This window comes from Salmo trutta, chromosome 26 (genome assembly GCF_901001165.1).
Source record: "Salmo trutta chromosome 26, fSalTru1.1, whole genome shotgun sequence".
NCBI classification, from domain to species: domain Eukaryota; kingdom Metazoa; phylum Chordata; class Actinopteri; order Salmoniformes; family Salmonidae; genus Salmo; species Salmo trutta.
In genome coordinates this window covers 16919859-16940923 of record NC_042982.1, presented here as the reverse complement: position 1 = coordinate 16940923, position 21065 = coordinate 16919859, and the positions used below count along the sequence as shown (strand labels likewise).

At 45.2% G+C, this 21065-nt stretch overlaps 3 protein-coding genes across 7 annotated transcripts; 2 read left to right on the top strand and 1 right to left on the bottom strand.

Annotated features, from left to right (window-relative positions):
• The first annotated feature begins 5153 nt into the window (after window positions 1-5153).
• LOC115163280 (rab5 GDP/GTP exchange factor-like) lies at window positions 5154-13837 on the top strand. 4 transcript variants are annotated; one of them, XM_029715024.1, is made up of 9 exons: window positions 5154-5170; window positions 6358-6560; window positions 6928-7100; window positions 11232-11401; window positions 11678-11759; window positions 11949-12081; window positions 12183-12274; window positions 12414-12670; window positions 12817-13837. In XM_029715024.1, exons 2-9 carry the CDS (start codon window positions 6382-6384, stop codon window positions 13201-13203), a joined length of 1473 nt encoding a protein of 490 aa, XP_029570884.1. In that variant the 5' UTR covers window positions 5154-5170; window positions 6358-6381; the 3' UTR covers window positions 13204-13837. The 4 variants fall into 4 exon arrangements, with proteins under 4 accessions (XP_029570884.1, XP_029570883.1, XP_029570881.1 ...); XM_029715023.1 differs by lacking the exon at window positions 5154-5170 and adding an exon at window positions 5227-5247; XM_029715021.1 differs by lacking the exon at window positions 5154-5170 and adding an exon at window positions 5257-5575 and having other exon boundaries at window positions 6361-6560.
• Window positions 13838-14777: 940 nt separating this feature from the next.
• LOC115163278 (high affinity immunoglobulin gamma Fc receptor I) lies at window positions 14778-17707 on the top strand. Of its 2 annotated transcripts, XM_029715020.1 has the most exons (6): window positions 14778-14862; window positions 15003-15038; window positions 15646-15936; window positions 16190-16456; window positions 16634-16909; window positions 17245-17707. In XM_029715020.1, the coding sequence occupies exons 1-6, from the start codon at window positions 14838-14840 to the stop codon at window positions 17337-17339; spliced, it is 990 nt and encodes a 329-aa protein (XP_029570880.1). In that variant the 5' UTR covers window positions 14778-14837; the 3' UTR covers window positions 17340-17707. The 2 variants fall into 2 exon arrangements, with proteins under 2 accessions (XP_029570880.1, XP_029570879.1); XM_029715019.1 differs by having other exon boundaries at window positions 16634-17515.
• Window positions 17708-17789: 82 nt separating this feature from the next.
• LOC115163277 (otolin-1-A-like) lies at window positions 17790-20019 on the bottom strand. Its single transcript, XM_029715018.1, has 4 exons — window positions 19658-20019; window positions 19466-19555; window positions 19272-19343; window positions 17790-19074 (listed from the first exon to the last, which is right to left on the bottom strand). Exons 1-4 carry the CDS (start codon window positions 19938-19940, stop codon window positions 18179-18181), a joined length of 1341 nt encoding a protein of 446 aa, XP_029570878.1. The 5' UTR covers window positions 19941-20019; the 3' UTR covers window positions 17790-18178.
• Window positions 20020-21065: the final 1046 nt, after the last annotated feature.

Sequence of the window (21065 nt, the reverse complement as noted above, 5' to 3'; positions counted from 1 at the left end):
CAAACATTTAACAAACACAAACCTGCCACGTCCTGACCCCAAAATTAAAACACTAGCTCCATCTGCTGGTCAGGACGTGACACAATTGTATGATATTTGATTTTCAACTAAAATTGATGTTTAATGATGTGATGGAAATGACATTTGTGTATGGCTGTCTCGGAAAATTGACAAAAATATATAAATTCCCAAATAGTACAATCGCAGCCATTATCAGATATCGTTTCTAGACAAATCAAAGACAAGTGCAATACTGGTAAAATGGTGTTTGAATAAGTTTTAATTTCTGAAAGTTTGCACGGCCAAAGTGCCCGAAGTTGCATAATCACCCATATAAACCCTGGATTGCTGATGCTATGTATTGGACATTGAGAGGCTTTGAAGCCACTGGTCGGCCATAATATAAATCCATAATAGGTTTAATATTAGTCCCTAACCCAACCTCCACAGCCTGAGTGCTGCTCCCAGCCCCTGAGTCCGGCCGTCCCTGCTCGTACTCTGAGTGCCCCCCGCCTTGAGGGAGGCCTCCTCGTGCATCTGGTGACCTTTTGACTTCCACAGTGAGTCCCAACCTGACTCACAGTCCCACCAGAGGACGGGCCCGGACGAATGGCCGATCACCACCTAGCCCCCCACCTATCCAGAGCCCAATGTCAATGTCGTATGCCTTCTACCCACCTGCCTGGGCTCTCTCACACTCTGTGTCTGGCCCCTGGCCCTTCTGCGTGCACCTGGTAACCCGTAAGTAAAAAAGGATGATGGTGGAGGAAGACGCCTTCCGTCCCCGACAAAGGCTTGGATCGAGGGTTGACTTTCAATAGATCGCAGCGAGTGAGCTGCTCTGCTACGTACAAAACCCTGACCCAGAATCAGGTCGTCTACGAGTGATTTAGCACCAGCTTCCCCGTAAACATGTGGCTGTGCATCAGAAGAGGGGGGGGGCAACTCATCTGGCCGCACCCAAACCCTGTCACAAACGGCTCTACTCACCTGCCAAAAGAGGCAGGCTATCCCGAGCCAACAGAAGATCCGCGGTGCTACGGTATCGTTACGTTTAGGGGGGATTATGACTTAGAGGAGATCAGTCATAATCCCGCAGATGGTAGCTTCATATCATTGGCTCCTCAGCCAATCAAATACATAAAATATCTGAACCTGCAATTCCTCTCGTACTGAGCAGGATTACTATTGCAACCAACAACACATCATCAGTAGGGTAAAACTAACCGGTCTCACGACGGTCTAAACCCAGTTCCCTATTAGTGGGTGAACAATCCAACGCTTGGTGAATTCTGCTTCACAATGATAGGAAGAGCCAACATTGAAGGATCAAAAAGCGACGTCACTATGAACGCTTGGCCACTACAAGCCAGTTATACCTGTGGTAACTTTTCTGACACCTGCATAAAAGCCAAAAATTCATAAGGATCGTGAGGCCCCGCTTTCACGGTCTGTATTCATACTGAAAATCAAGATCAAACAAGCTTTTGCCCTTCTGTTCCACGGGAAATTTCTGTCCTCCCTAAGCTCGCCTTAGGACACCTGCATTACCGTTTGACAGGGGTACCGCCAGCACGAGCACCCGGGGCTCGCCTCCCCGCCTCACCGGGAAAGTGAAAAAGTAGTGTTATTTCACTGCCGGCCAAGGCCTCCCTCTTATTCTACACCTCTCATGTCTTTTCACAGTGCCAGACTACAGTCAAGCTCAACAGGGTCTTCTTTCCCCGCTGATTCCGTCAAGCCCGTTCCCTTGGCTGTGGTTTCACTATCCATTGCAGTATCTAGCGGCACAATCGCCCGGGTTTCGGAAGAAGCAACAGAAAATAATCATCCCCTTTCAATCATTTGCTTGCCCAGTCAGCCCTCCGGGACAGAGCCATAGGAAGCCACCTTTAGCAGCGCTTTCATTGATATTCCTCACTTTGACATGAGGGGGTCACAGTCACCCCACGGATGATTTGAGTGTGACCGCGACAGGTAGGTACGCTCCTTTGAATTTCATCAAGTTGACATTCAGTGATCCGTGCCTAGTGGGAACCTAGGCTTCTTCAATCCGTTTTATGGTTCCGCAGCAAATCAAATCAATTTACCCTCCAGACAAGCTGGAGATACTTTGTAGGGCATGAGCCAGATCCATGCAATGCCCTATCACTGCAGGATCTCAAGTCTACTGAGCGTAGAGGAGACCTCCCAACCTACAATGTGTGGGGCCGGCGAGCGCCGTAGCTGGGGAGATCCGCTAGAAGGGCCCGGCGCACATCCAGAGTTGCCACCACCAATCGCCGGACCCAACTCCCAACCGTCCCGCCGACGGACACCACCCCGACGAACCCCCGCACGCAGACCCGTGCGAGATCACGCACGAGAGACCGCGAGATGGGCCGCACAACGAACTTCCAATGGTGGCGAGAGGAGGGCTGCGGAGCGACTGCTCCCTCAGCAGGCCTCGAGCCCCGCTTCACACCCCAGCCCGACCGACCGAGTCTTTAGAGCCAATCCTTATCCCGAAGTTACGGATATTTTTTGCCAACTTCCCTTACCTACATTGTTACAACATGCCAGAGGCTGTTCACCTTGGAGACCTGCTGCGGATATGGGTACGGCCCAGCGTAAGATTTACACCCTCTCCCTCAGATTTTCAAGGGCCAGGGAGAGCTCACCGGACGCCGCCGAAGTTGCAATGCTTTCCAGGGCTTGGGCCCCTCTCTCAGGGCGAACCCATTCCAGGGCGCCCTGCCCTTCACAAAGACAAGAGAACTCTCCCCGGGGCTCCCGCCAGCTTCTCCGGAATCGGTCGGGTTACCACACTGGATGCCTCGCAGCGCCCGTCTCCGCCAGTCCGTGGACATTCTGAATGTAGTTTGAGGTCAGTAGGTCACATTACCAAGGAACTATTGAAATTATAAAGTTTGAAAAATATATGTAAAATCGTGTGAGATAAAAATTGACAAACTACAGGGTGTGCAATATACAAGGGTAGTCTGTGGACATTCTGAACCTTGTTTGAGTCCAGTAGGTGACATGACTTAGGACCTATTGAAATTAGAAACATTGAAAATGTATGTAAATTGAGTGCGATGAAAATGGACAATGTAAAGGTTGTGCAATGTGTAGGCTCACTGAGTGGACATTCTGAACCTTGTTTGAAGTCAGTAGGTCACATGACCAAGGAGCTATTGACATTTGAAAGTTTGAAAAAGTCATGGAAAAACGTGTGAGATGGAAATGGACAAACTAAAAGGTGTGCACTATAGAAGGGTAGTCAGTGGACATTCTGAACCTTGTTTGAGTCCAGTAGGTCACATGACCAAGGAGCTATTGAAATTCTAAAGTTGACAAAATTCATGAAAATGGACAAACTAAAGGGTGTGCAATGTGTAGGCCCACTGAGTGGACATTCTGAACCTTCTTTAACCTCTCTGGCGCATGTGGGACGAATTCGTCCCACCTACGTAACAGCCACCTGAATTCAGTGGCGCGATTTTTGAATCGTTTGAAATACTATTACTTCAATTTCTCAAACATATGACTATTTTACAGCTATTTAAAGACAAGACTCTCCTTAATCTAACCACACTGTCCGATTTCAAAAAGGCTTTACAACGAAAGCAAAACATTAGATTATGTCAGCAGAGTACCCAGCCAGAAATAATCAGACACCCATTTTTCAAGCTAGCATATAATGTCACAAAAACCTAAACCACAGCTAAATGCAGCACTAACCTTTTATGATCTTCATCAGATGACACACCTAGGACATTATGTTATACAATACATGCATGTCTGTTCAATCAAGTTCATATTTATATCAAAAACCAGCTTTTTACATTAGCATGTGACGTTCAGAAAAAGCATACCCCCCGCAAACTTCCGGGGAATTTACTAACAATTTGCTAAATTACTCACGATAAACGTTCACAAAAAGCATAACAATTATTTTAACAATTATAGATACATTACTCCTCTATGCACTCGATATGTCCGATTTTAAAATAGCTTTTCGGATGAAGCACATTTTGCAATATTCTAAGTACATAGCCCAGCCATCACGGGCTAGCTATTTAGACACCCGGCAAGTTTAGCCTTCACCAAAATCACATTTCCTATAAGAAAAATGGTCTTACCTTTCCTGTTCTTCGTCAGAATGCACTCCCAGGACTTCTACTTCAATAACAAATGTAGGTTTGGTCCCAAATAATCCATCGTTATATCCAAACAGCGGCGTTTTGTTCGTGCGTTCTAGACACTATCAGAATGCTAAATCACGGTCGTTCGCATGGCGCAGAACGTGACAAAAAATTTCTAAATATTCCATTACCGTACTTCGAAGCATGTCAACCGCTGTTTAAAATCCATTTTTATGCAATTCATCTCGTAGAAAAGCGATAATATTCCGACCGGGAATCTGCTATTAGCTAAACAGCCGAAGGAAAATACTCCACGGGGGCGAATCGTGCACGCGCCTAATTCTATTGTCCTCTGATGGGACACTTGGAAAAGGAGATAATGTGTTTCAGCCTGAGGCTGCCTCGTCATCGTTCAGGTTTTTCCCGGGTTCTGAGAGCCTATTGGAGCCCTAGGAATTGTCACGTTACAGCTAAGATCCTGACTCTTCAATAAACAGAAGCAAGAACAACAACACCTTGTCAGACAGGGTACTTCCTGCATGAAACCTTCTCAGGTTTTTGCCTGCCATAGGAGTTCTGTTATACTCACAGACACCATTCAAACAGTTTTAGAAACTTTAGGGTGTTTTCTATCCATATATAATAAGTATATGCATATTCTAGTTACTGGGTAGGATTAGTAACCAGATTAAATCGGGTACGTTTTTTATCCGGCCGTGTAAATACTGCCCCCTAGCCCCAACAAGTTAAAGTCAGTAGGTCATATAACCAAAAAGCTATTGAAATTCAAAAATGTAAATAAATAATTGAAAATAGTGCGAGATGTAAACCGACAAAAAGAAAGTGTGTGCAATGTGTGTCTATGCCATCGGGTTAGCTACAACCAGTTTTGAAAGTTTTAGGAGTAATGGTTAAAGAGCTATTGACATTTGAAAATGTTGATTTGTCACTATGTTGACGGTCCCGAACTGCTGTTGGTGGACGTAAGGAAAACTACAGGTGTATATCCGTCGAATATCCAACCTGAAACTGACTTTACCTCGGTTGGTTAAAGAGCTATTGAAATTTGAAAAATTGTATTTGTCACTATGTTGACGGTCCCTAACTGCTGTTTGTGGAAGTAAGGAAAACTACAGGCGAATATCTGTCGAATATCTTACCTGAATCTGATTTTACCTCGGTTCAGGAGTGGGTAGCAGATATTGTCAATGGCTGCATAAAAAAACGGACTATCCACACTCAATAATCTTTCTTAAAAGTTAAGGAGTCGCAGAATGTTGTTAGCCAGCTAACGATATTGTTGAATTGCTTGTCAATTTTGTTGGGTCCGCGAGGAATTACTGTCACGCTAGCTAGCGCTTCAACTGCAAGTGCAAACGTTAGCTTCTAGTAGTGTGAGCCAAACCCTACTTAGTTAAATGTATCTCAGGTCAGGACCCAGTGGTCAGGTGGGTACATTGTAGAATACTAAATTATGTATTCATTTATTTTTTAGCTAAGTTTAAAGGTTTACTGTTAACATTTAGCTACCAGAAGAAGCCTAGCTACCGGTAGCTAATGTCATTGCGTCGCGTTGTTCGTGAAGTTAGAGCGAGTTAATGTTAGATAGTTAGAGCTGAACTGAGCTCAGTGCATTGCTTGCAGCTATACAGTACACAGTAGTAGGTTAGTTATACAAAATATTTGGTATTAGGTAGCTAGCGTGTTAATAAATCAGGATGCTAGCTAGCTAACGTTGTGATGTGGCTTCAAACAAATTCAAGTGTAGCTTCACTATTGGGACTTGTTACAGCTAGAAGGCCATAAACATTTTTACCATTGTTTGTGGTCATCCATTAAATTCATCCTGTGTTGTTTTTCTTATCATGCATTACCAATATGAGTCAGTAGTCATAATCACCAGAAATGGGCAGATTGATGTGTCAGATTTCCACTTTGGGTAACTTGGGTGGTAAAGTTGTAAACACTGCCGCAGTATTAACTCGTATTTTGATTTCACTGAGATTTCCTTCAGTGTTTGGATTGAAATATGTCATTATGCTAGCTACCTCTATTAAACATAATTTGTATCAAATACCTCAACCTGAATGTGGACCATAGTGTGTAGGTATTCAACCGTGTCAAAGTCCTGATAAATAATAGTCATCAATTTCGCTTTAGGCTACTTCTGACTGCGGATCTTTCAACCATGCCATCATTCACAGTCTTGTATTTTTCCTGTCATTCCCAGCAGTATCCTCGCTAGCCTTGAGGGATGAGCCAGGGGCCTGAACGTCGTGGGATCCATGTGGACCAGTCAGAGCTGCTGTGTAGGAAGGGATGTGGTTTCTATGGCAATGTGGCCTGGCAGGGCCTCTGCTCCAAGTGCTGGCGGGAGGAGTACCAACAAACCAGACACAAACAGATCCAGGAGGACCATGCTCTGGCAGATAGGTGTGTGTTGTCTGTTTGATCAAGCTTGTTATGCATAGTCCCCGGGTTGGCGGAGTTAGCACTTGATTTGAAATCTAGGAGCCCGGCGGCAAACACTAAATGCCCCGCTAAAATTGAGGGGTGGAGTCGAAAAAACAAAACACACAAGTAACTATTTATCATTGATTAACAAACATTTCAACAGCCAATTTCACAGAGGCAAATGGAACAGTGTCATGTTGCTGTCTGTCATTAGTTTAAATTGTTCTTGCCTTTTTAATCTCTGACATTCTTACCTTATCTGTCGTGTTTTATTTAGGGACCACTGTCTGTCTGTCTTCAGTATTGATCATGTGGTGGTAACAACAATGTCTGTTCTGTGTCCCAGGTTACAGATGGAGGAGACGGCAGCATACGCTAACAACCACCAGGGGGCAGCCCAGCCTGCTGCCATCGCACCCTTAAGCAAATTTGATGAGAGGAAAACCAAGGAGAAGTCACGGAAAGTCAACACAGTGACTAAGTTTTTCACTCCCTCAGCAAAGATACCACCCAAGAAAGGTAGGATCCATGTCTATGAGATAGGGTTTACAGTTTATAGTGTTTTCTCTACCATTACTGGAGGGATGAGCAGATCCAAACCACCACTGCATCCCTTCTCTGCATAATGTTGGAGCACAGTTCCTCTTTCCCCCCTCTTTCAGAACTCTGCTCCACTACCACTCCCCCCCACCCCCCAGTCACTGTGGAGAAGGTCACATGGGGCATCCAGCTACAGTTCCCTAGATGTTCAACCTCTCCCTGACCCAGTCTGTAATACATATATATTTCATGCAGACCACCATAGTCCCTGTGCCCACGAACGCCAAGGTTACCTTTCTAAATTACTATAGCACTCACATCTGTAGCCATGAAATGCTTTGAAAGGCTGGTTATGGCTCACATCAACACCATCATTCCAGACACCCTGGACACACCAATTTGTTTCCCGCCCCAACAGATCCACAGATGACACAATCTCTATTGCACTCCACACTGCCCTTTCCCACTTGGACAAAAGAAACACTTACAGTGAGGGAAAAAAGTATTTGATCCCCTGCTGATTTTGTACGTTTGCCCACTGACAAAGAAATGATCAGTCTATAATTTTAATGGTAGGTTTATTTGAACAGTGAGAGACAGAATAACAACAAAATAATCCAGGAAAACACATGTCAAAAATGTTATAAATTGATTTGCATTTTAATGAGGGAAATAAGTATTTGACCCCCTCTCAATCAGAAAGATTTCTGGCTCCCAGGTGTCTTTTATACAGGTAACGAGCTGAGATTAGGAGCACACTCTTAAAACCTGTCTGGGCCAATGGGACGCTTGCGTCCCACTCTAATCAACAGCCAGTGGAATCGCTTCACGCTAAATGCAAAACCTCATAAATGCTATAACTTCAATTTCTCAAACATATGACTATTTTACACCGTTTTATAGATACACCTCTCCTGAATCGAACCACGTTGTCCGATTTCAAAAAGGCTTTACAGCAAAAGCAAAACATTAGATTATGTCAGCAGAGTACCCAGCCAGAAATAATCACACAGACATTTTCAAAGCAACTAGCATGCATCAATCACAAATACCCAAAACACAGCTAAATGCAGCACTAACCTTTGACAACCTTCATCAGATGACACTCCTAGGACATCATATTACACAATACATGCATTTTTCGTTCGATAAAGTTCATATTTATATATAAAAACAGCATTTTACATCGGCGCATGACGTTCAGAAAATATTTTCCCTCAAATGCTTCCGGTTTATTAGCGCTACAATTTACAAAATTATTAAATTCGAAAACATTGTTAAAATGTAATATTGTCATTCAAAGTCTTATAGATTAACATGTCTTGAATGCCATCGGTTTGCCAGATTTAAAAATAACTTTACTGGGAAATCACACTTTGCAATAAACGACGTGGTATGCCCAGAAAAAAAGTCTAGGCTATACATGTTGGAGCCAACTTGGAACGATCAACCATCAAAAATACTATTGTAAATAATACCTTACCTTTGATTATCTTTATCAGAAGGCACTTCTAGGAATCCCAGGTCCATAACAAATGTAGTTTTGTTCAAAAAAGTTAATAATTTATGTCCCAATAGTGTTAGCGCGCTCCGAAGGCTAGTGAAAATGTACCGTGTGCGTCTGACTTGTCGTCAGGAATGAGCAAAAAATATATATTTAAGTTCGTTCAAACATGTCAAACGTTGTATAACATAAATCTTTAGGGGCTTTTTCAACCAGGGCTTCAATAATATTCCATTAGGACGGTTGCATTGTTTTTCAAAATGTTTCGAAAAGGGAGAGTAGTCATGGGCGCCGACGGCACAATGGTAATGGCCCATCCCCTGTGACCAAGTGCCACAGCCTCTCTTTGGGTCAGTTACTACCATAGGAGACTCAAACCACTTTTTAAAGACTGGGGACATCTAGTGGAAGCCATAGGAAGTGTTAAATGATTCACAAGCCCCTGTGTGTTTCAATGGCAAATGTTTGAAGTGATATCCACACATCAGATTTCAGTTTCCTGTCAGGATTTGTCTCAGGGTTTTGACTGCCATATGAGTTCTGTTATACTCACAGACACCATTCAAACAGTTTTAGAAACTTTAGGGTGTTTTCTATCCAAATCAAACAATTATATGTATATTCTAGTTACTGGGCAGGAGTAGTAACCAGATTAAATCGGGTACGTTTTTTATCCGGCCGTGCAAATACTGCCCCCTAGCCCTAACAGGTTAAAGGGAGTGCTCCTAATCTCAGCTTGTTACCTGAATAAAAGACAACTGTCCACAGAAGCAATCAGTCAATCAGATTCCAAACTCTCCACAATGGGCAAGACCAAAGAGCTCTCCAAGGATGTCAGGGACAAGACTGTAGAGCTACACAAGGCTGGAATGGGCTACAAGACCATCGCCACGCAGCTTGGTGAGAAGGTGACAACAGTTGGTGCGATTATTCGCAAATGGAAGTAACACAAAAGAACTGTCAATCTCCCTCGGCCTGGGGCTCCATGCAAGATCTCACCTCATGGAGTTGCAATGATCATGAGAACGGTGAGGAATCAGCCCAGAACTACACGGGAGGATCTTGTCAATGATCTCAAGGCAGCTGGGACCATAGTCACCAAGAAAACAATTGGTAACACACTACCCCGTGAAGGACTGAAATCCTGCAGCGCCCGCAAGGTCCCCCTGCTCAAGAAAGCACATATACATGCCCGTCTGAAGTTTGCCAATGAACATCTGAATGATTCAGAGGACAACTGGGTGAAAGTGTTGTGGTCAGATGAGACCAAAATGGAGCTCTTTGGCATCAACTCAACTCGCTGTGTTTGGAGGAGGAGGAATGCTGCCTATGACCCCAAGAACACCATCCCCACCGTCAAACATGGAGGTGGAAACATTATGCTTTGGGGGTGTTTTTCTGCTAAGGGGACAGGACAACTTCACCGCATCAAAGGGACGATGGACGGGGCCATGTACTGTCAAATCTTGGGTGAGAACCTCCTTCCCTCAGCCAGGGCATTGAAAATGGGTCGTGGATGGGTATTCCAGCATGTCAATGACCCAAAACATACGGCCAAGGCAACAAAGGAGTGGCTCAAGAAGAAGCACATTAAGGTCCTGGAGTGGCCTAGCCAGTCTCCAGACCTTAATCCCATAGAAAATCTGTGGAGGGAGCTGAAGGTTCGAGTTGCCAAACGTCAGCCTCGAAACCTTAATGACTTGGAGAAGATCTGCAAAGAGGAGTTGGACAAAATCCCTCCTGATATGTGTGCAAACCTGGTGGCCAACTACAAGAAATTTCTGACCTCTGTGATTGCTAACAAGGGTTTTGCCACGAAGTACTAAGTCATGTTTTGCAGAGGGGTCAAATACTTATTTCCCTCATTAAAATGGCAATCAATTTATAACATTTTTGACATGTGTTTTTCTGGATTTTTTTGTTGTTATTCTGTCTCTCACTGTTAAAATAAACCTACCATTAAAATTAGACTGATCATTTCTTTATCAGTGGGCAAACGTACAAAATCAGCAGGGGATCAAATACTTTTTTCCCTAACTGTACGTGAGAATGCTGTTCATTGACTAGAGCTCAGCATTCAACACCGTAGTGCCCTTGAAGCTCATTACTAAGCTAAGGTCCTTGGGACTGAACACCTCCCTCTGCAACTGGATCCTGGACATCCTGACGGGCCGCCCCCAGTTGTTGAGGGTAGGCAACAACACATCCGCCACACTGACCTGCAACACGGGTGCCCCTTAGGGGACTGAAAAGATTTGTCATGGGCCCTCGGATCCTCAAAAAGTTCTATAGCTACAGCATCGAGAGCATCTTGACTGGCTGCATCAGTGCTTGGTATGGCAATTGCTTTCATGTGGAACCATGCATTTGAAGCGTAGCAAAAAGGGACTAGCTAAAATCAGATTGCAGAAGGATGTTTTGTGAAATCACAACTCCGCAAGCTGTGCTGGTAAAGTATGAGATGAATAAAGACCCACCCTTATTTTCTCTGCTTCCCATCCGAAGGCTGGCTGAAAGCCAGTCTTTTATATCCACCACCTATGGAATATTGTACATACACACAGGCATATCATTCCCTCCATTATCTGTGTCCTCCACCCTTCTAGACTCTGTCCCTGGCGAGGCCCAGTCGACCACCAGCCCCTCAGTGAGCCGCAAGCCCTTAGAGACGGACCGCACCACACGAGAGTTTATCGACTTCCTCAAGACACTGAAACCTGGTAGGGAGATCTTCAAACAGTGCCGGGCCTTCACAGAGAGCATGGCCTGCAAGAGGGTGAGTAGTACACTACAATAGCACCAGGGGCTTCTGAATGTGGAGAGCCTGAGTCCCATGGGGGTTACCTCTATTCATTCACCCCTCCGGCTTGGGAGTGGACCATTTCACTTCCTCATCGTAGAACAGAAGGATGACTAAAACAAACGCAAAAAACAAACATTTTGTTAGTCACTCAATGCTCTGGAGTAACATCAGAGTGAACTCACCCTTAAACTTTAAATGAAGGACAATATACGACAATCCCTTCAAGCTAATAGTGTGCTTGTTCCACAGGACCTGGGTGCTGATGAGCTGTCTGAGTGTGTTCAGGACTTCTACCAGAACCTGTCAGACCGCCTGCAAACACACTTCAAAGGTACACCTCTCCTTTCCTCACCTCTAATACTCTAATACCAGATCATTAAGGATATCTTGAAACAGGGGCATGATGATAAAGTTGCAGGTGAGAATGAACACACTCTGATCCTTTCTGAGAGCTATCTATAGGTAGGCCTTGAATGACTCACATTTGCTGTTTTCCCGTCTGTGTCTGTGTTGACCCCAGGGTCGTCGGAGCGCGTGGAGAGTGTGATGGACGAGGTAGAGAGGTACATGATGACACGTCTCTACGATGAGGTCTTTTGTCCTGAGACCACAGACGATGAGAAGAAAGACCTGGCTGTTCAGAAAAGAATCAGGTAAAGACAATGAAACTGATATGATACTAAGTATGAGCATTGAAGCTGCTGTATGCCTCCTTGTGCATCTGTTCACTAAAGTGTGTGTGTGTGGGTTGCAGGGCCTTGCATTGGGTCACCATTGAGATGCTGTGTGTCCCTGTGGATGAGGAGATTCCTGAGGTGTCTGATAATGTGGTCAAAGCCATCACAGGTCAGACTTTAGCTTGTATTCATTTGTTTTTAGTTGTTTTTTTTACAAAGAGACCCAAACACTGACTGAACATGCATGTGATGTATAATGTCATCATAGCACATTAACTACCACTCTGTTCCACCCTGACTTCCTGTAGACGTGATAGAGATGGACTCGAAGCGTGTGCCCAGGGACAAGCTGATCTGCATCACACGCTGCAGTAAGCACATATTCAATGCCATCAAGACCACCAAGAAGGAGGCAGCATCTGCTGATGACTTCCTGCCCACCCTCATCTACATCGTCCTGAAGGCCAACCCTCCGCGACTGCAGTCCAACATTCAGTACATCACCCGCTTCTGTAACCCTAGTCGCCTCATGAGCGGAGAGGACGGATACTACTTTACCAACCTGGTGAGAGGGCTGTGTACGCAAAGCAAACAGACAGACAAGCTGTACCAAACAAAGTCAAATACACATACACTGTACACATATTAAGGATATAATTTGTGATTCCCCTAACCCCCCTCTTTCTCTCCTCTCTCTCTGTCCCTCTGCAGTGCTGTGCGGTAGCCTTCATAGAGAAGCTGGATGGCCAGTCTCTGAACCTGAGCACTGAGGAGTTTGAGCTCCACATGTCAGGCCAGGCATCCCCCCAGCGGCCCCAGGCTGCCCGCTCCCCCCCAGGCAGTGCTGCTTTCAGCGAGATGAATGAGCGTCTGGACCTGCTGACGGGGCTGGGCGTGAGGCAGGAACACGTCATGGAGGGAGCTCACTGCCTGGAGAGTGACCTCATCGACTGGAGGGACGGGGTGGAGCACAAAGTGCAGGATGTGTTGGAGAGGTTCCCCCTGGAAATGCACCCCCCCGCCTCTTCTGCCATAGACGCTGACAACATGGAGAACGACCTGCCTCCTCCTCTCCAGCCCCAGTTGTTTGCCGGCTGACCCCCAACACCCCACTACCCTGACCCTCTGGACTTGTTACTCTCTCTCCACCCTGGAAAGTGGCTCCTGTTCTTATGCACATATAGGTTCCCTGTAATGGATCCAAGAAGTATAACTCCAACCCTCCCCATTGTATGCACACTTAAAATAGATGCTTGCAGTCGCCTGTACCCAAGTAAATAGACCACTTTCTTGGTCGGTCTTCAACACTGATTAGTAAGAGTACCAGATAGGTTGCAGACATATTGCCTTCATCGATGGTCATGAAGGAAAGGAAGCTTTTAAGACTGTTGGGACACAGACCATTGATCTTGTCCTCTGTATTACTCCTGACTGAATACAAGTCTGAGTACAGAAGCCCTGGTGAGAGGCATCTGTTAGGATCATGTGTATGTAACACAAGATGTCTATAAATAAGTGTGTGTGTGTGTGTATATATATATATATGTGTGTGTGTGTAATATGTATGTGTGTGTATATATATATATATATATATATATATACATACATACGCACACACACACACACACGGAGTAGCTCAACATTGTCTTGTATTTAAATGTAACTTATTGAGACAGTGTTGTTTTAGTGTCCATGTGTTTGTTGTGTTGATGAATAAAATAACTCAAAAGTCGTTCTGTGTCTAGAGGGCTTTGTCACCACTGTAACATGACTATCTAGGGTAAGTAGAAAAAAAGTAGAGCAAGCAAAGGTGTATTTGCAATGTACACTGAGTGTAGGAAACATTAAGAACACCTGCTCTTTCCATGACATAGAATGACCAGGTGAAAGCTATGATCCCTTATTGATGTTAAATCCACTTCAATCAGTGTAGATGAAGGGGAGGAGACGGGTTAAAGAAGGATTTTTAAGCTTTGAGACATGGATTGTGTATGCGTGCCATGAATGGGCAAAACAAAATATTTAAGTGCCTTTGAACTGGGTTTTTCACGCTGACCAGTTTCCTGTATGTATCAAGAATGGTCCAACATCCATAGGACATCCAGTCAACTTGACACAACTGTGGGAAGCATTGGAGTCAACATAGGCCAGAATCCCTGTGGAACGCTTTCAACACCTTGTAGAATCCATGCCCTGACAAATTTAGGCTGTTCTGAGGACAAAAGGGGATGCATCTCAATATTTGGAAGGTGTTCCTAATGTTTTGTACACAGTGTATACTTTATATTGATCTGCATACTGTGACACAGCTTCACAATTATATACTTGCTGGGCTGGCAAACTTATTGATCATCCATTATAAAATCAAACTTGTTTTGGTGCAAGGGTCACCTTCTGCCAGAGCCCATTTTTTATACTTTGTTATCTTGTATTTTGAAGCTGTAGCATTATTTGAACATTTCACAAGTGCTTACTGTAGCTAGATGTTAAAAAAAACAGCACACATGAGGTTGCCTCCCAGGGCTTTGGTAATTCCCTCATTCCTAAAAAGGAACTTCCCTAAAGTTATTGAAGATGCCAGGAAGAGCCTTATGCAATGAAGGGAAGACAATGTTTCTTTCACATCGTGTTTTTAGCAATCGAAACTGAGAAAACTAGTCTCATTTCCCCTGACAATATATAAAGATTGTACTTTAGTTATCCCCATCAGAAGCACAAACAGAACACTCAACATGAAGCTCTTACTGAGCCTCCTTGGTGAGTTCCTTTCAGTCCACTTAAAGAGAATACAGATCATTATTTATGTGTATAGATGATCACTGACTGATTGATTGGCAGAATGATCACCAATTTTATTGTTGGTTATTTTAATGATTAATGGTTATTTATTGTTTCAGTTGTTTCAACACTACCTCAATTGGCTGAGCTACAAGGTATTTAGTAAATACATTTCTCTCTGGCTGCGTTTACACAGGCAGACCAATTCTGATCTTTTTACCAATTATTGGCAAAGATCTGATCTGATTGGTCAGCAATATCAATTCGTGGCAAAAGATTTGAGCTAACTGTGTAGTCAGCCATTATAGGCCTCTGAGATTTCAAATCCTTCTCTTCAAACCAGTGTTGTGTAATGTCATCATATGAAATACAGTATGTAAATTGTCTATTTTCATGAGTACGTAATAGTTATACACTGCTGAACATTAGTTGCCTTTTGTAATGTTAGGTGATCGTGTAAATAAGACCAAGTTGCTGTTTATGCTCAGAAGTGATGCTTATTTTGTCCTCAAGTCTGACTAGTTTACACAGGCAGCCCAATTCTGATATTTGTTTCACTAATTGGTCTTTTGAGCAATCAGATCAGCTCTGAAACAGATCTGATGTGAAAAGATCTTATGTGATTGGTCAAAAGATCTTATGTGATTGGTCAAAATACCAATTATTGGAAAAATATATTAGAATTGGGCTGCCTGTGTAAACGCAGCCGTAGTAGTCTACTCAAAATGGTAGAAAGACTTACCTGTCAACATTTCTTCACAGTCCTCCCCACCAGTGCTCCGCAGATGGCCGTGGCTGAGCTAGTCAAGGGGGTACCATGGATCTTCTCAGGGGAGAGCGTGCATCTGAAGTGCAGTGTTCCTGGGAATGTGTCAGCCGAGTGGAGGTACCGGTGGTTCAGGGGGGGCGAGCAGCTCCAGGAGTCTGAGTACTTTGTCCTGTGGAAGGCCAGGCCACAGCAGAGTGGGAAGTACTACTGCCAGGGCCTGAGAACCACATGGATAAGCACCCAACACACCCTCCACAGCCTGCCTATAGAAATAGAGGTGGACGGTAAGAGAACCCCTATCAATATTGAGCCATGATGACATCTAGTTTGGTTGTCCTTCTGTTAGCAGTCTGTATTAGCCAACTCCTTTCTTGTTAGTCACGCCAAACGTGTAACAATAGAAAAATAAGCAGAAACAGACTGACAACCAGGCTAAGTTACACCTGTAGCACACCTGACCATAGAGGGTAACTGTCAACAGGCCAGACAGGGACTACGCCACCCCTTTAACTAAAATAATTTACTGCTCTTTCCCAGGTGGGTGGGCCATCCTGCAGGCCCCGCCCCTGCCCATGCTGGTTGGAGAGACAATGACCCTGACGTGTCGTGTCCGTGACAACCCCAGACTGACAGAGGTCATACTCTACAAAGACGGGGTGGAGCTTCAGAGACAGCCTGGCCCAGAGCTGCGTGTCACCAACCTTACCCTGCAACACCACGGATCCTATTGGTGCAGAGCATCCTGGGATGGACGGAGGGAAACCAATTCTGTGATCTCAGAGGCTGCTCCAGTGTCCATCATAGGTGAGGTTGAGTGACTGGAGTGGTTTGTAATTTTGAGTTTGTGCAGGGTGTGGAATCATATTTCAAAGTTGATTTGCCCTCATCATTCCATTATCATCACTATCATATGGTCATTGAATACCAGTAGATATGTGAGGATTTTTTTTCAGTATTAATGTTCTATATTCTCCCCTGCAGAGGTTCTGACAGAGCCCGTGTTGGAGATTGTGCCCAATGACCCTCTGATCCATGAAGACCGTATGCTCCTGGTGTGTCAGGTCCAACTGAATGCCCGTGAGCCGGTTCCACACATCCACTACTACTTCTACCAGGACGGGCTGAGTCTGGGGCCTGCCTCTTCCCAGGACAGAGTCACAGTACTGAGGGACTCAGGCCAGTACTGGTGCAAAGCCAGCGTTCCTACTCTGGGGCTGAAGAGGCTCAGCGAGCCCGTACCTTATGGGCGAGTGACAGGTGAACACTCAGAGCACATGAGAAACCAGAAAAGAATAGTAGTGAGGCAGTCCCCCTTTAGGATGCGTCATAATGCTGACCAGTGGCATCAGTTCAGTTAAACCTAGGGCATGGCAGGGTGGGGGGAACAGCTTCTCTCTGAGCAATGCTCCGCATGGTCCTAAAGCCAGCCACCCAACATGCTAAACAGCCATTGCATTTTAATTGGGATTGGAAGGATTTTAGTCTACTTTTTTGCAGCCTACTTTTATATTTTTGGTCTTGAGCTAGGGTACGGCGACTGCCATACCCTGACATTCCCAACTGACGCCCTGATGCTGACTCTGTGTTAACAGGGAAACATCAGGGACCAGTTGTTTCTCTCCAGCCCAGAGCTCCATCTCATCCAGATCCTATGAAAGGACCTCCCCAGACCACCACCTCTATCTAGCCTTCTAAGCCCCCTACCTTCTCCGATGCATCCAGTGATTCTCCAAACACACTGTCCTGTGATGTTGTTGGTTCAGATGATGGGACAATGGTGTGGAGGGACTTCTTTTGAACAATACCAGATCAATGTACATTATCACTATCAGTTTCAGAATTACACCCTTTTGAACCAACTTAGTTGCATCCCCAGTTTACCCATTCATATGCCTCCAGAATGTACTTGTGTTTTATAACATTCCTTATCTAAATTAATTCATAAATGACTCATTAATAGAATGTTATTTGTCTTTTAAGTTGTGAATGAAACAATGAATTGTATTTGCACTGTCGATTGTAAACTCAATCCAAATAAATCCAGTCAAAGTCAAACATTTACTTATTGATTTTATTTCAGAAGTGTACAAAAGCTCATAATACAGTGATACAATATACTTATTCATTTAACCTAACATGGGAAACGTTGTGAATAGTATTCCTCAAATAATACACTTCATACTCCCTCTATAGACTCAACAACATATGGACATCTTTACAAGACTGTCAATCTGGTAGAATGAAAAATAATGCCAGTAAGGCTAATAGCACTGGAGTAGTTTAAAGAGATATGGGATGAATGCTGCAATTCAGATCATATAGAGGTGTTTTACAGTCCCTGGTACTGTGGTGGCATAGTGGGCTCCATTGTCATGCGTTGTCTGTGTACAGCAGCAGCCCAGAGGGGCTGGTCTGTGGGGTAAAGTATGGGTAGTATGAGGTGGAGTATGGAGGAGTTCCAGTAGAGATTGTTTAGGTATTGTGGAGGTACAGTAGAGTTGATTGTATTAGATATCAGATCGTTTGTCAGGGCTTGTCAGCGTAGAGCAGGAAGCCAGAGAAAGTGCTGTCGTCATCACTGCTGGCGTAGACTCCATTCCAGTCCCTCAGTGTCTCCAGCCATACCTGGTCCCCCGCCGCCAGCTGCAGCAGCACCAGGCTGGATGCCTGGTCGATGTCCTGCCCATACAGAGAGTCCCGCGTCCGAACCTTCCTCACCCCATTGACTACCAGGGCGGCGCGCAGGGGCTTGTTCCGCACAGTGATGTGGTAGGAGAACATGTAGACCCCCCCGTGGGCACAGGTGAAGCTGTTGGAGGAGGAGTTATAGTGGTTCTCTCCGTTGTAGAAGACCTTGTCAAAGCGGACGGGGTAGCCCGATGGAGGGAAGGACTTACTGGGGGAGAGGCCCACACTGAAGGCTGAGTGTTTCTGAATCACCCTGTTACCCTTCGCCCCTCTGATCCCCCGAGGGCCCCTGTCCCCTCTCATTCCGGGGGAGCCTCTGTCACCCTTTGGCCCAAACATCCCCCTCCCTCCCTGGCGTCCAGGCAGCCCTCGCACCCCTGGCTCACCTTGAGCCCCTGGGGGTCCTGGATCCCCCTGGTCGCCCGCTACACCAGGGGAGCCCTGCATGCCATTCACCCCAGGAAGGCCCACCTGGCCCTGAATAACTGGAGGCCCAGGGTCCCCTCTATCGCCCTTCAGTCCTCTCTCTCCAAATGTCCCACACTCCCCTTTGTCCCCCTTGTCCCCCTTCAAGTCTTGTGCCCCAGCCAGCCCTGGGGGTCCGGTTGGGCCTTCCATTCCAGGTTCCCCTCTCTCACCCTTAGTCCCATTTTGGCTTTCACCCTTCTCCCCCCGGACACCTTTGACCCCAGGAGGCCCTCTGTCACCTTTTTCACCTTTAAAGCCAAATCCACCTGCAGGGCGTAGTGCACAGTGTAAGTGGGCCGTCTCAGCAACTAGGCCCAGACAGAATTTATGAGGAAGATATTAATTGATTTTACATGTTTGATTTAATAATCCTTTATGGAGGCTGGAACAGGTACAGGTAGCCTTGTTTCATGATTTTTTTGCCTATATGTGCCTATATGACTTAAAAGGATTGGCTGGTTACCGCTCTCTCCTTGTTTCCCTGGGATACCCGGAGTTCCTGCCATTCCACGGTATCCTTGATCACCTTTAACTCCTGGGAAAGAGAGATAAATAACAGACAACTTTGAATAATCAATAAATCTACTGTTTGCTCACACAGCCAGGAAAGTGTACATATCTCGAATAAATAATGTATCGTTTCTCTTTTGTGTTCACCTCTGTCTCCTTTTGGCCCTGTAGTTCCATTTGAACCAGCCAGTCCAGGAAAGCCTCTGGGTCCTCGCTCCCCCTCTTCTCCAGGTGAACCTGGGAGAAAATCGTTTCAACAAGATATCAAAATCCATGGGTCACCACTACAGTATACTGGTATTGTTAAATGTCCCTATGTTGTTATAGTGATTTCAATACCTGGTAGTCCTCTGTCCCCTTTTGGCCCTCGAGGGCCCTTCTCTGGTGGACAGCACTCACAAAAGTTGAAGTAGCACTCGTTATAATCCAGGGTGTAATTATCATGCCCAACAACAGGGGGCCCTGTGGTTTCAGTATAGTAATCCTGGTAGGCATCACTGGGGTAGGTTGTGGTCTCTGTGGTAACCAAGGGGTAGGAATCCATGGGATCTGATTTCTCCACTGATTTCATTGTGTTAGGGATGATGGTGGTTAGGGGCTGCATGGTAATCTGGGGCGGCATGCGGTAATGCGTGGGCTTCTTGGTATATTGGTACTTTGGTTGCTGAGTGGTCTTCGGCGATACACTGGTCACTGTGAATGATATCACTGCCACTGCCAAGAGGGCAGAGTGATAGGAGAGCATCCTGATGTTTGATAAGAATCTAAGGAGGGAGAAATGGAGAAACTGTCACTTCTCATACACTGATGTAGCATCCCTGTATGTAAGCATACTACTTACTACAGCCTCTGCCAAGAGGTCTGGAGCTTTATGGCACAGGAGATAGTGAGCTTGCCCTGTCACTGCATGGTTTTTGGTTAAAAAAATGTATTATTTCAGAACTGATTATATTAGGTGTATATCCCACATTAATATTTACAGTAGCTCAAAGCGACGTACTTTCGACTCAGGAGAACATTTATGAGACCTCATAACAACAACAATCCTCCAAAAAAAACATATAAAGCATCTTATCATCTTTCAAGACTGGGTTTGACACCTTCTCTTTTCCATCCATTTATCTCTCCCTCCCTCTGTTTCTCTCTCTGTTGCAGACCATTCTATTGTATATGAACCACTCAATATTCCACTGTCACAGCACTGCCAGACATGACCTCATCACAAAGATGAGACTTACAGGCACTCAACTCATCACCTCACAATGGGTTGTCAAACAAAAAGGCCAAACAAAACAGAAACCGCTTATTGAACAGAGCTCAGTATAAAGCAATAAATTCAAATTTGACACTTACCTAATTATGACTGGCCTGTCTAATCATTGATTCCCTGTCTAACAGTACCATGGAGACTGCAGCAGCAACACTGGAACTCTTTGATATATCTATAAGGCTTTGATGATGGACATCCCCACCAATGAGGAGTAGAGCTGTGAGCCCAGGGGGAGGTTTGAAACCTAACGACAAGCTAATCTAGCAGAGCCTGGAGCTGGACCAAGCAGAACCACTGCACTGCACCTCGGCGCACTCTCTGTATCCCTGTTGTGTAAAATGTGCTTTTGTGACACTGGATACAGTGTCCGTGAGAAGCACTACCCCGGTGTGGGCCGGGCGAGAGGAGAGAGGCAACGGGTCACCTGATATAGGAGAAATTCCTCCAGCAGCCACCCTGCTGCCCCGCAGTCACCCC